This window comes from Harmonia axyridis, chromosome 2 (assembly GCF_914767665.1).
Source record: "Harmonia axyridis chromosome 2, icHarAxyr1.1, whole genome shotgun sequence".
NCBI classification, from domain to species: domain Eukaryota; kingdom Metazoa; phylum Arthropoda; class Insecta; order Coleoptera; family Coccinellidae; genus Harmonia; species Harmonia axyridis.
In genome coordinates, this window is record NC_059502.1 from 53,998,866 (window position 1) to 54,012,537 (window position 13,672).

A 13,672-nucleotide genomic window follows, 5' to 3' on the forward strand; every position below is an offset into this window, starting at 1 on the left:
GAAAAATCTGACCTTCGGAATTATTCTATTAGTGTAAAATGAAACATGTTTCAATAATGTTTATTTTTAATTTAGTGAAGAATGCATCAAGGAAGTAGATCCTTCCTGCCTTAGTCATCTATCGAGCGAAATAATAAACGAATTCAGAATTCATCAATAAAACGGGAATTCTATTTCTAGCCGCCCGCGTCTCGAGGTATGCGATTCGTCAGAATCTGCGGCGAAACCGTAAACTTTTTTTTTTTTTTTTGGGGGGAATCGTGATGTGGTAGCGTGCAGAGATGCTGCAAGAAGCCGGGTCAAGGTCTCCCCACGATGACAAAAACGGCCAATCTATTGATTTTTCACCAGAGGCAGGGATTACACGCTATGGGGCGCGCAGGCGCGCGATATCATCGGGGCACGTGGTTTGCATAAAGAGTAACCGTCCGAAAACCGACGCAGCGAATAGCGATGATCGGCAGATCATCTGATCGATCATTATGGAATGTTGTGTATCGAAGAGGAAAAAGTACTAATTTCACACAATGACCAAAAAATTTTCCATCCCGAAAGTTATCACAAAGTTTTCTCTCAAGTATTCAACATTAGGTTTTAAAAATTCTGATAACGGCAAGCAGCAAATTAAATTATAGTGATTCAATCTGTAATATGAAATGAACAGTCTTCTATTTGGAGAATGGTTTCTGAAGTTTTTGTCGAATCTAAAAATTATATGAATCTGAAATCCTCGAAAGAGATGCTGTTGCGTCAAGTGAATTTAACGCAAACTTTACGGGCAGTTGAATATTCAGAAAGACGAATTTAGGTCGAAAAACCAACCCCAGCAGGTACAACGAGGGCTAAAAATAGAACAAGAGCATCCTTGGCGCCACATTGGCGCTACATATGGTCATCCTGAAGTCACATCTTATGTCCGCCAGTCACGAAGCGTTTTTTCGAGCGTTTGATAGCAAGCGTCGAAGAGATTCCAGTCAGACAGCTCGGGACACGGCCGTACGACTGTAAATCAGAGTATGAACTTGACTGCCCGACTGGAATCTCTTCGACGCTTGCTACCAAACGCTCGAAAAAACGCTTCGTGAGTGGCGGGCATTGGGGCAAGGAATGAGGACGTGGACCAATCAGGGACTTGGATTGAGCTTTGGTATGCAAAATCCAAAGCGACGCTCAACATCCCCAGGAAATTGGGGTACCATATTCAGTACGCTCGTAGCTGTTACCTTGTAAACACATAACTTGTACAGCCAAATTCAATATATTAGTTAAGAAATCCGGTGTTTCATTATCCCAATTTAATAGAATTACAGTTGATCGATTTAACCATAAACAGATGCCACAGAGGCCTAAGAGAGCTACGATGATACCTTTTATAGAGAAGGATTGTTTGGAATTCAGTACTGGCATCTCCAGTCAAATGAATGTCACACTGCCTTTAAAATAAATCCCGAGCCTAACTAGCAAAAATAAATTTTTTTAATTCTACTTCATTCATCAAAATAATCACATAAGAGTGATAAATGTCCAACTTTTCAATACCTTTTCTGTAGAAAGATTCGATTTGATTTTGAAATAGGCTTCAACCTTACCTATAACTTTCTCATTAGAGCCAAGTTTGTAAGAGCTCTGCAAAAAAAAAGCCAGTGATGGCGCTACACAGCAATCAATTAATCTTCAAACTTAATAAACAGCAGGATATAGTGGCGGAAGATGGACATAATATCAAATCGTGCAGTAGCTACAAATACCTGGGTGTGAATATTACCCATAACGGAACTTTCAATGACGCCATTACAAAAAGAAATATCCAGGCAGGAAAGCCATCACATCCCTCAACAGTACATTATGGGATCAGAAAAACAGCAAAGAGAATAATCACCGAATATTCAACACAAGAGATAAAAGTATCGTAACCTATGGCAGTGAAGTATGGCCATTGAAACAAAGATCACTTTAGAGTCACAGAAATGGATTATTGGAGACGAGCAACGGGACTCGAAAGAATAAGGAACGAGAAAATTAGACCATAGTCACCGAAGTGAGAGTAAAGCAGCTGAAATGGTAAGAACACGTCCAAAGAATGACTACCAAAACAAATATTAGACTGTGTACCTTTGGAAGAAGGAAGAGAGAAAGACCAACAAAATATTGGAGGAAAGATATCGATAAGGAAATGAAGTAACGGTTGATGGTTTTATCTTTGACAAGATACTCAATGAACAATATACCATGCACGTCCCAAAGTACGGATACCATAACCTTGCCAGCTTATCTCCGAGATATTCGTCGGCTTTCACCGACTGCTATCCACTAAGCTCACGCTCTCTTCGACGCAGGATTATAGTGATGAATCCATGTTTCATGCACTGACACATATCGATGTAGAGAATCCTGTATACTCCGCTTGAATGGCTCCAAAATTCGTTTGGAATCGACGATGTATTGTTGCTTCAGATGAGCAGTGAGCAATCGCGTCACCCACTTCGAGCAAAGCTTTCTCATGGACAAATACTCACACAAAATAGAGAATACTCTGCCCCACGATATCTTCAAGTTCACCGTTATCTCACGCAACCTCAATTTACGCTCACCATCGTCGATGGTTCTTCGACCATTTTTAAAGTCAGCATAATACCTTTTAACCGTTGTTGTCGATTGAGCAGAGTCTGAATAACAGTAATAACACTACCAAGCCATTGCTTTGCTTGCACAGAATTTGTATCCATCAGAAAACAGTGTTTTATCATTACACGAAATTCTTTTTCTTCCAATTTCCAAACAACAAATATAGCGTCACTCGACCTTCAATATCTGGATTCAGACCTTACCCTTCGAAAATTTTGGTATGCATTCTTGAAGCTTGGTACTGACTACTGACTAGACAAAAAAAATGGTATGGCACTGACGGTGTCATATGTGTACCAGGCCTGTGACTTATTTAGTAACGTGGTATGAATAATGCATCCACCAGAATTATATCTACATATTCTTGAATGCACCATAAATTACGAGATAACTTATACCTATATTGCTTATTCGCGCATCCGCCATTTCATAAGAGTAAAAACCAATTCCAAAATGATTCTTTGGTCAAAAAGGTCTGATATATAGTTTTACCGTCTTACGAATATACTTTGATTAAATTCCAATAGATTAGAAGCAAATTATGGAATGACGATTCAATAAGAAGCCACGAAATGCATTATTTGAATTATGAAATCTACGTTTATGCACTATTTTGAATATCATAATCATTTTCAAATTGATCATGTTCTAACAGGTGAATAAGTGACACATGGAGTATGATAGAATAATACAACTCTACAAATTATAATTCTACTTTCTGCGCACAAAATCATTTTGGTTGTTGAGCATCATTTTCATTTTCGATAACAAGCATACATAGCTACCTTATCTGGGACTCAGAATGATAATTTAAATGTAATACATTCGAAACTCGTCACTGTTTAGTGTGCACAGTGTCTTAAGAGAAATCTAATGCACAGGCATTTATGATATATTGGTATATTTCTCCTTTGTTTGGTGTTAATGTTCCCGATAATAAGTGTTTCCAGTGAGGCGGCGACATCTGTCATTCGCTAGTGAGACAATAATGATAACAAAATAATAATATACACTCTAATCACACAATAAGTAAAATCTTATATCTTAGACGACAAAAGTAGGTAACAGTAAAAGTAATATTTCATTCTAGACTTTAAATATAGCTGATGAAGAATGAAGTTTCGGAAAAACCCTAATAAGAGATGGAAGGATTCCCAACCACTCAATATGTATCGACTAAATTTATTGCGAGTATAATTCATAGTTTCAACCGCCATAATTATTTTATTGCACTGAACGATATCTGCCGGCAATTAACACCGAAACGCACTGAAATCTAGAGGCTATGTCGCTATATCAATATAAACAAGTGGTAAAATAGTTATTGGGTGATTGCCACGTTGTTTGTTTATTTAGTACCTATTTCCGCTTCATTGTGAATACATCAGACTGACGTTGTTGGTCGAAACATATTAAAACGAATGCCCCTCTCAAAAAAACTGACATAGTTTTCATTACGGGACAATATGAGGATCAAATATTGGGCGTGATTGTAATAACCACATTCAAGTCCCTATTCACGCCCAATGTGCAATGACATATGCTGATGACAAGGCAAATACGTTTAGGGGGAGGACATGGGATGCTGCATACCAATGCGATGGAAGGTTTGATAGTGGTCTACGATTCATTATCGGGCTGTTTGTTGACCCTCAATATTGACAAAACTAAGTTTATAGCTTTTTCACTTACGACGAGTAGTCAACCAGAATATCAAACAATACCCATTCATATAATGGGCTATGAAGACACAATCTGCAACTGTTCGCAAATAGTCTAGACAGAAAATATTCGGGGCTGTTCAGATTTAGAACTATTCAAAGGGGCACTATAGGGATATCGAAAACCGTTAGAAATACAGGTTAGCTTGAATTATAAAAAAGTTGCGTTATTTAGGGATGAGTGTGTTGGTGTAAACAGATCAAAATATCTCCAATGGTTCCCGAGATATCTTGAGAAAACCAGAAACAAGGATTTCTTTTTTCTGTATAACTTATTTGTTTCTGGAGATAACTTCACGAAATTCGGTTTGAAGCCATTAACCAACATCAATTGTTTAAGAGACGCGATAGTCAATTTTTTTTCTTAAACCAATATGGCGTCCCATATTGGTTTTCCTAAAGAAACAATTACGAATTCAACAATGTATCACACTCTACAAAAATATCGAGTCTAGTTAAGCAAATTTGAACTTCCTTTTTCTTTTTTATTTAAGTAGTAGGCTGGTTTGAGAATTGTTAAATAACTAGTTACTTCATTCAGTTGTTATACGAAATCATCACTTTTTGTAAGAACCTTAATCCTCTTCGATAAGTAAAGTCCTATTAGTTACATAATCATGCTGATACCAACACTCTACATAGCGTACAACTGGCAGTGTCTGTAGAAATTGTTCTACATAATTTATAAAAAACTCAAGTGATAGTATCATATTACAAATGCCAGTAAAGTTATTCGACAATTCTGGCTCCAGTCTGTTGAATTCGCAATTCTTTTCTTTATCACCTCACAAGGAAAACCAATATGGAATCCATAAGAACAAAAAATTGACTATCGCATCATTATGTATGTTATTAACGAGTCACTCCCGGTCGTATATATGAGGCCAATTGAAAAGTCCCCGGTCAGATGCACAGATGGCGGTGCTAGTATTAAATCCATATGATTTTAAGCTGGTACCAACCTTCAAACGATACGTGTCAAAATTTGACAGCAGTCCGACCATTAGTTTGTGAGATATTGCGTTGTGAGTGTAGCTACTTTTGCTATTTGAAAAAAAATGGAAAAAAAATTTCGTGTGCTGATAAAATATTGCTTTTTGAAGGGAAAAAATTCAGTTGAAGCAAAACCTTGGCTTGATGAAGAGTTTACGGGGTCTGCACCAGGAAAATAAACCATCATCAGTGGCGTACCCAGACATAAGCCTTGGGGGGGAGATAAAGAAAAAAATTTTGAATTTTTCCTTCTTTTGAAGAAGTTTTCCAAAAAATTTTGCTTACTCATAATAAGATTGTCATATATAAGGTTGTTACATATAATATATATTCCTTCTGGGGGGGGGGGGATATATATCCCCCTTATCCCCCCCTTGGGTACGCCACTGACCATTATTGATTGGTATGCTAAATTTAAACGTGGTGGAATGAGCACTGAAGACGGCGAACGCAGTGGACGCCTAAAAGAGGCTGTCACCAACGAAAAAATAAAGAGAGTTTACAAAATAATTCTGTATGAACGTAAAGTGAAGTTGATCGAGATAACAGACATTGTGAAGATATCATCTGAACGTGTACATCATTCACGAATATTTGTACATGAGAAAGCCGTGTACAAAATGGGTACCTCGCGAGCTCACAATCGATCAAAAGCAACAACGGGTTAATGATTCTGAGCAGTGTTTGAAGCTGTTTACGTGCAATAAACCTGAATTTTTGCGTCGATATGTGACAATGGATGCAACATGGCTCCATCATTTCACTCCGCAGTCCAATCGACAGTCAGCTGACTGGACTGTACACGATGAACCGAATCCAAAGCGAGGAAAAACACAACAGTCGGCTGGCAAGGTTATGGCATCAGTATTCTGGGATGCGCAAGGTATAATATTCATTGATTACCTCCAAAAGGGCCAGACCATCAACAGCGAATATTATATAGCGTTATTGGATCGTTTGAAGGATGAAATCGTTAAAAATGGGGCCCCTTTTGAAGAAAAACGTTGCTGTTTCATCAAAACAATGCGCCGTGTCATAAATCATTGGAAACAATGGCAAAATTGCATGAATTGGGTTTCGAATCACTTCTGCATCCACCGTATTCGCCAGATATGGCCCCCCAGCAACTTTTCCTGTTCTCAGACCTCAAAAGAATGCTCGCTGGAAAGAAATTTAGCGACAATGAAGAAGTAATCGACGAAACTGAGGCCTATTTTGAAGCAAGAGACAAATCGTACAACAAAAATTGTTTCGAAAAGTTAGAATATCGCTATAATCCCTGTTTCGCCCTCGAAGACAACTATGTTGAATAATAAAATCGAATTATACCAAAAAAAAAAAAAAAGTGTTTTACTATGGTAGACCGGGGACTTTCAATGGACTAGTTTAGTGATGTTGATAATACTATATTTGACACGATAGAATTAAAATATAGAGCAAAACTGATAAATCAGTGAAAAAATTCCGAAAATCCATCAATAAATGACTGAGAAATAGATTATTTAAATTAAAGTATTTTAGCGCGGAACGTCTTTGGTAGCTGCGCCAAGGCTCTCGCGCCGTTTGTAGTTGTACAGTGTAGTTTTAACTCGAGTTATGTTTTTATGTCACCATAATGGAAGAAGGTTTCGTGAATGGACAAAGTGACAATTTGCCTAAAATAGATATATTCGCAGTGATGGAGTTTTTTTCTTCAAATCCATTTTATGTCAGTGCTGAAATAAAAGGAGTTAAACTTTTCAAGTAAGTATCTACTTTTGAGTTTGCTTCATCATGGTTCAACTTATAACGATGATTTATTTAAAAAACGTTTCATAAACAGTTCGTAGTTGAGTACTGGTTGTTGAAGTCTATCCATTATCAATGGCAAAACATATTTATGTGAGGAGTAAAAAGTAAAAAGAGAAAAAAGTAACGAACAAAACACGACACGAACGGCACAAGTGATTCGTAACACCAATGAATTCGTAAGCACTCTGCGAATACCAGTCGCCTCGTGTAAGTAGCGTGACGTCACACACTAGACGCTGCGTACTATGAAATTATTCTTCCAATCGCAACTTCATCCCATAACTTTTTCATTTCTAGAGATATTTCAATGATTCTTCCACATTTTTGTTTCATTGTACTTAAATTTTTAGAATTAACCTTAACAAAAAAATGAAAACTAGTCCATTGGCCTGTTATATGGCATTTTATAATCATTTTGACTGACCCTACAACCCTATAAACTTCGAGGGTTTCATCACTGGATACCCTTCGGGCGCCGAAGAATCGATTTGTTTTTTATATGGCACCATATAATATATACCATATATACCGCACCCTTTGCATACCAGTTAGAACTGCCACGAGACCACGACCTTGACTTGTATTTTCCTAACAATAATCCTGTTTCAAAATGTGCTACATTCATGAGAAAATCCGTTCTACTCACCAGCTTCGCCCTCGGGCAGGATCCTCCTGGACGGCGAGCCCCTCGGCGCCGGCGGCTGCTTGAGCACAGACAGCGGCACCAGACCCTCAGGGACGACCGTCGAGTCCTGCTCCGTGCCCCTGGTCGGCATCCTCACCAGACAAAAGTCCGGCTTCGTCGCACAGACCTCCACGACCTCGACCTGCTGGCCCTTGGACACGCTCAGTTCCTGCGGACAGGTCGCCGTGAAGTCGTTCATCACCCAGGTCATCTCCAGGACGCCAGCCTGTAACACAAAGAGGAATAATGTTGAGTTTCAGTATTGTGTGCGATTATGTTGTGCAGCTGGTGTAGGCAACCTACAATTCTCCAACGTGTATTGAGTGTTGCATACACTGATTTTAATATTCAGCTGCGAATAATTATTTCAATTAAGATTTCGCAGGAGACAAGTATCCTGCAGGTTAATTAAACATGATATTCCTAAATTGAAGGTTCATATGAATATGAGAGATTCCTTAGATATTAAAAAGAATATTTCCCTCCTGTCAAAAATTCTATGTAAATGGAATGCAATTATGGAAAATTACAGCGATAATTGCATTGTAGAAAGCGAAATAGCAATGCGATCATTGTTTTCTGTTCATAGATGCATAGTTTCTATGCATCTTATACAGTTCGAATATATGGCATCTATGGAATCTATGTCACTTCGACAAGTTAACAGTTTATTCGGGAAATATTCCCCCGAATTGCATTCGTGCATCAAAATGACCGGATAATTTCGCATTCCAGCGTGTTTTCTTTGAAAAACTGCATTCGGTCATTTTCATTTTTGGAGAAAGAGCCCTCGACCTTCGGTGCCGGGCTTTCTTTCCAAAAATAAAAATGCAGTTTTTATGACAACACGCTGTCATAAAAAATTATCGGTAATTTTGATGCACTTGTGCAATTACTTACGAAAACAATGGCCCGTGAATGCTTGGATTTCGAGCTACAGAGTGTTTTTTGTAGTCCTACTTTTTTGTTATGATTATAGGAATTTATCACATCCTCATAGATAATTGGTACAGATCGGGAAAATAATCACCGAAACTAATGATCTCCGAATATTTCATAACATTTACGAATTGATAAATATGCAATAAACAGTTAAAAAAAAAATTCATCACAGCCTACTAAACTTTTAGAAACCTAAAAGTTTAGTACCTACTAGGACAAGATTTATTTTTCCATTTTTTTAACTACCAGTGGTTCAAAAAAATAGTTCTGGCGTGAAAAGGGGGATACTGTTCCAGAAAATGTAAGGTGTAGTTAAAAGAAATCCATTATTTCTCCAATAGATAGCTTTAGTTATGTGTATCCCGCGTTGTATAGGTCCGATCAGGTTTCACTAAATGGCGATAGAAAGATGAGATTTAGTACTACAAAAACTTTTTTGACGGTTTTGTGATTAGTTGACTCGGTTTAGTTGAAGCGCACGTCAAAGATGGACACTAGCAAAGAGAAAATACGCCATGTTTTACAGTTTTTCTTCGATAAAGGCGAAAATTGAAGCCAGCCGGCTGAAAATGTAAACAGTCCTGATACTGTAACAGCCAATAATGCACAATTTTGATTTAGTCGATTCCGCCACCACGCACTTGAAGGCCAATTGTCGAAAATGTCGATAAAATCATGGACATTATCGAGTTTAAACCCGTCATGAAAACACAGTTTCGATCACCCTGAACTAAATATTGCACAAAAACCGTTTGGAACCATTTGCTTAAGGCTGGTCTCAAGAAGAAGCTCGATGTATGGGTACCACACGAGTTAACGAAAAAAACCTCATGGACCGAACTGCCGTATGTGAATCGAAACAAATTCAACTCATTTTTAAAAAGGTTAATGACTGGATATGAAAAATGGATCACTTACGACAACGTCAAGCGAAAACGGTCATAGTGAAAATTCGGTTGAGTCATTGGAAACGGTAGCCAAGCTAGGATTGACGGTCAAGAAGTTTTTGTTCTGTGTTTGGTGGTATTGGCAGGAAATTATCTACTCTGAACTGCTACCCTACACCACAACTGTTGAATCGGAACTGTACTGCTAAAGATTGTCAGCTTTGGCCAATAAGAGAGGAATTGTGTTCCATCAGAAGAACGCCAGGCAACACACATCGAAAGTGACTCGACAGAAGCCTCGAGCTTGGTTGGGAGGTTCTTATGCATCCACCTTATTGTCCGGACCGGATAGTGAATACCGTCTGTTTCTATCCATGGCGAATAATTTTGCAAATTTGAAAATCAACTGTCTCAATATTTTATCAATAGGAAAGAGGGCCTCTATGAGAGAAGCATAATGATATTACCTTCGAAATGACAACAAGTTATCGAACGAAACGACGCATATTTAAACTATATTGGATCATTCTAACTATGGTGATTAAAGCCTTGTTTTTCATGCGAAAAGAAGGGATTTTTTTTACTAAAATACTTTATACTAAATTGTATATCACCCTGCAGACTTGCAATCGAAATTCCAAAGTCTTGAGAAGTGCAGATGCTATGGGAAAAACACGTGAAAAATATCAAACTTTAAGGCCCTGTATCTCGAAAACAAAGCGTTCGAAGGTTATTAATAGGACTTTATTTGTTAGAATTATCCTAGGAATCTCTCATTTGCAACCTTGGAGATAAAATTTCCAAGGACGTAGTTTTTTTTCGATATTCTGTTTGTCATTCCGACACCGCTATAGGCATGAAATTTTGCACGAAGCTTGTAATTGTTATTCTATAAATACACACAAAATTTCAACCTGTTCAATGAAACAAAATCTTTAGGTTGTTCCAAGATGTACTTGATTCAGTTGTGAAATCTGCAATACTATCTGTTCAGGGATTATCGAGCACAAACAAACCAAAAAGATAAAACAAAAGGTGATTTGTGTTCCTTAGTGATCTTATCCTCATAGGCATTTTTGATTAATTCGTTGAATGTACAGACTACAGACACACAGTTTTTTACTGCTTTATGATACTGTATACAACGTGGGCTTTTGAAAACAAAAGGGACGAGGTAACAGGCGGAATTGACTCATTTCGAAAATATGTATTATACATTTTAGGGGGGGGGGGGAAACCTTTTCGAAAATTCAAAGGAAAATTTCATTCAAACTTTCCTTGAAAGATATTACGCTACCAGAGAGTAAGGGAATAAAAAATTTTTTTCCTTGAAATTGCTGAAGAGTTGAAGATATGACATTTTGTGATCGTGTTCTTCCACTAAAAAGAACTTAGCAGCCACCTAAACTAGATATTTCCGATTCTTTTTATAAAAGTTCCGTTCGTGCACAATGTCGTATTTTATTTTTTTCACTAGGCAACTATTGCTTTCACGGACACAAGTGTTGAAAAATGTTGGCATTTGAGAAATGTTTCCTTTAAAAATTATGGTAAAGAATGCAATAGGAGTTGCATGTTTCGCCGCGTTAAAAGGTAACAATGAAATTTACAAATGTTTGTCGTTAGCCTTTTTCTTAGTAAAACAAAGCCACAAAATGCCGTTCATTCAACTCTTTAGCAATTTCAAGCAAAAAATTTAAAACATTTCCTCATTTTTGGAAGCGTGTAACTTTTGAAGAAAAGGCATAAGAGCTTTAGTTGACGTGTAAGACTCCCTTTAAAAATTCATTGCCAAAAAAATTTTCTCACTTATTTGGTAACACCCTATCCAATAATAAGTAAGTACCTAGAAAGTCATACATCCACATCTGTGGACAGAGACAAATAAAAACGTACAACAAGTGCGACAAGCACTCCTGTTTAATATCATATAATTAATAAGAGTTGCGGGTGGTTTGTATCAAGGCTATTCATTATACAGGACTGTATGTTTACCTTTGACCCTTTCCACCCTAATTAACGACCTGAACACACTGTGAATATAAATCGCGCAACTGGCCTAGATGCTAGTAGAAAACCAGGGGAGGAGTTCGCCCTCCTCTTCTATCTGAAAATTACTTTTGATACGGAAACTCGATATCAGCCTCATTCGTTTATATATGGCAAGTGAAGCAAAATGAAAAAAATAATTGTTCCAAAAATCCAACTGACTTCAAATGTTTCGGATGTGCTGATTTAAAAAAAGCCACCAGATTTTTCCATCAACTCTAGATACAGGTTATATGAAGTTGATTCTGATACCATGAATGAGGAAAATGACCTGATATTGGGAAGAAATATAAGAGGATCCTTCAATTCCTCTTGGTCATTCTAACAGCATGAAGCAGGATTATTAAACTATTGCACTAGTTTTGAAGAATGTCAAATAGAAAGAACATAAATTATTAAAGCATGATTAACTTCTTCCTTAGACAGCAAAGTAGATATACAATATATCCTTATTTTTATGCCTATGGAGAGCAGAGCTGAAAATGAAGGCTGGATTTACAGAAACTGACCATCAAGAGATGTTATGATTCAAGGAAAACAAACGTAATCAACAAAGCTCTGGTTACGAGACAAAAATATTACTTCCACCTTTGCATAACAAGTTGAGGTTGATTAGGAAATTCAAGAATATTACATAACGTTATTGGATCGAGTGAAGAAATTAAGAAAACGCGCCCTTAAAGACAAAAAAAATTCTCTTTCGCCAAGACAATACTCCTTGCCACAAATTGATTACTGCCTTTCTGCAGACCTCAAAAGAATACTTCAGGAACGAAATTTGAATCTTATGAAGAAGTAAGAGATTTCCGAATTTGAAGCCTATTTCGAAACCAAAGACGAATCTTTCTGCAGAAGAAATATTGAAAAGTTTGGGGCGCGGAGAATATTTCACTTTTGAAGCTGACTATGCCAATGCTGATTGAACGCTATGATAGTTCTACATAATTTGTTGTATCTTGTAAAAACATTAAGAAAAAATCGACAACTAATTTGATATAAACTGCCCTTCAAAAGTTAGGGAACTTAAAAAAAGTTGATATATCTTTATTCTTTGGAAATTATTGTTTTAAGTGGCATAGTAAAGTAAGACAAACCGAAAAAATGCCTACATATGTTTTTATGTACTTAGTTAAAAAAAAGCATTTATTTGCATACACGCATTTCGAAACATTATAAATTCAGAGTTTCCTAACTTTTAAAGAGTAGTTTATATTTCAAATAATCCGAAATTTTGTAAACGGGTAATTCGTAAAGTTTTATGTTTTAAATTTATATTTTTTTCTTCAAGAGTTGAAAATTATTCGATGAAAATCAAACTCTCAATTTGCATCTACTGAAACTCAAGACGCCGCTCAATATTGCGTCTTATTCTAGTATTTAAGTTGCACGCCATGAACAAAACAAGTATTTCAGATCGGGTAAAGCAATTTCAGAAAACGTGAGGCACAAATAATTGACTTCTGTGTTTATATTCATTTTTTATATTCCATATAGTAAAATTTTATTTCAATCTATTAATAGTGACACTCGGACTTGAGACTATAAATTATTTTTGAATCAATACTGACAACTCATGTTGCTGATACAATACAAACAGAAATAACTAGAATTTCACGATTCAACATATTCGACGCAGAATACAATAGGTATATGAATATCCTTTTAGTTTGACAAATGAGTTCATATATTTCGTTGTTTGCCGAATCAATTTATTTATTGAATCGATAATGGAAATCAAAAAAGGAGTTCATATAATAAATTTCCTCAATTCTAAGTGAAGCTCAAATGATTTTCGAAAAAACACCCCAAACATACTACGAAAATGGGGAAATCACTGACGTAAAGTCAGGAGCTTTAAAGCTCTCGTTCATTCATGCGGCAATTATACTCGTGAAGGCCACACATGAGGCCTCAATTAGCTTAATTGACGAGTGAATGAAAGAACGATCAAAATCTCTTGACTCAGTGAAATATTGTCT

The 13,672-nt window shown here is 36.8% G+C and overlaps 1 protein-coding gene across 7 annotated transcripts in view; it reads right to left on the minus strand.

The window, feature by feature from the left end:
- The window catches only part of LOC123673750 (triple functional domain protein), a 250,022-nt gene that overhangs the window by 83,011 nt on the left and 153,339 nt on the right, over positions 1 to 13,672 (minus strand). For all 7 annotated transcript variants that reach the window (XM_045608400.1, XM_045608399.1, XM_045608401.1 and 4 more), the window contains exon 19: positions 7,777 to 8,041. In XM_045608400.1, the coding sequence (XP_045464356.1) occupies positions 7,777 to 8,041 (265 nt within the window). The remainder of the gene's footprint in view (positions 1 to 7,776; positions 8,042 to 13,672) is intronic.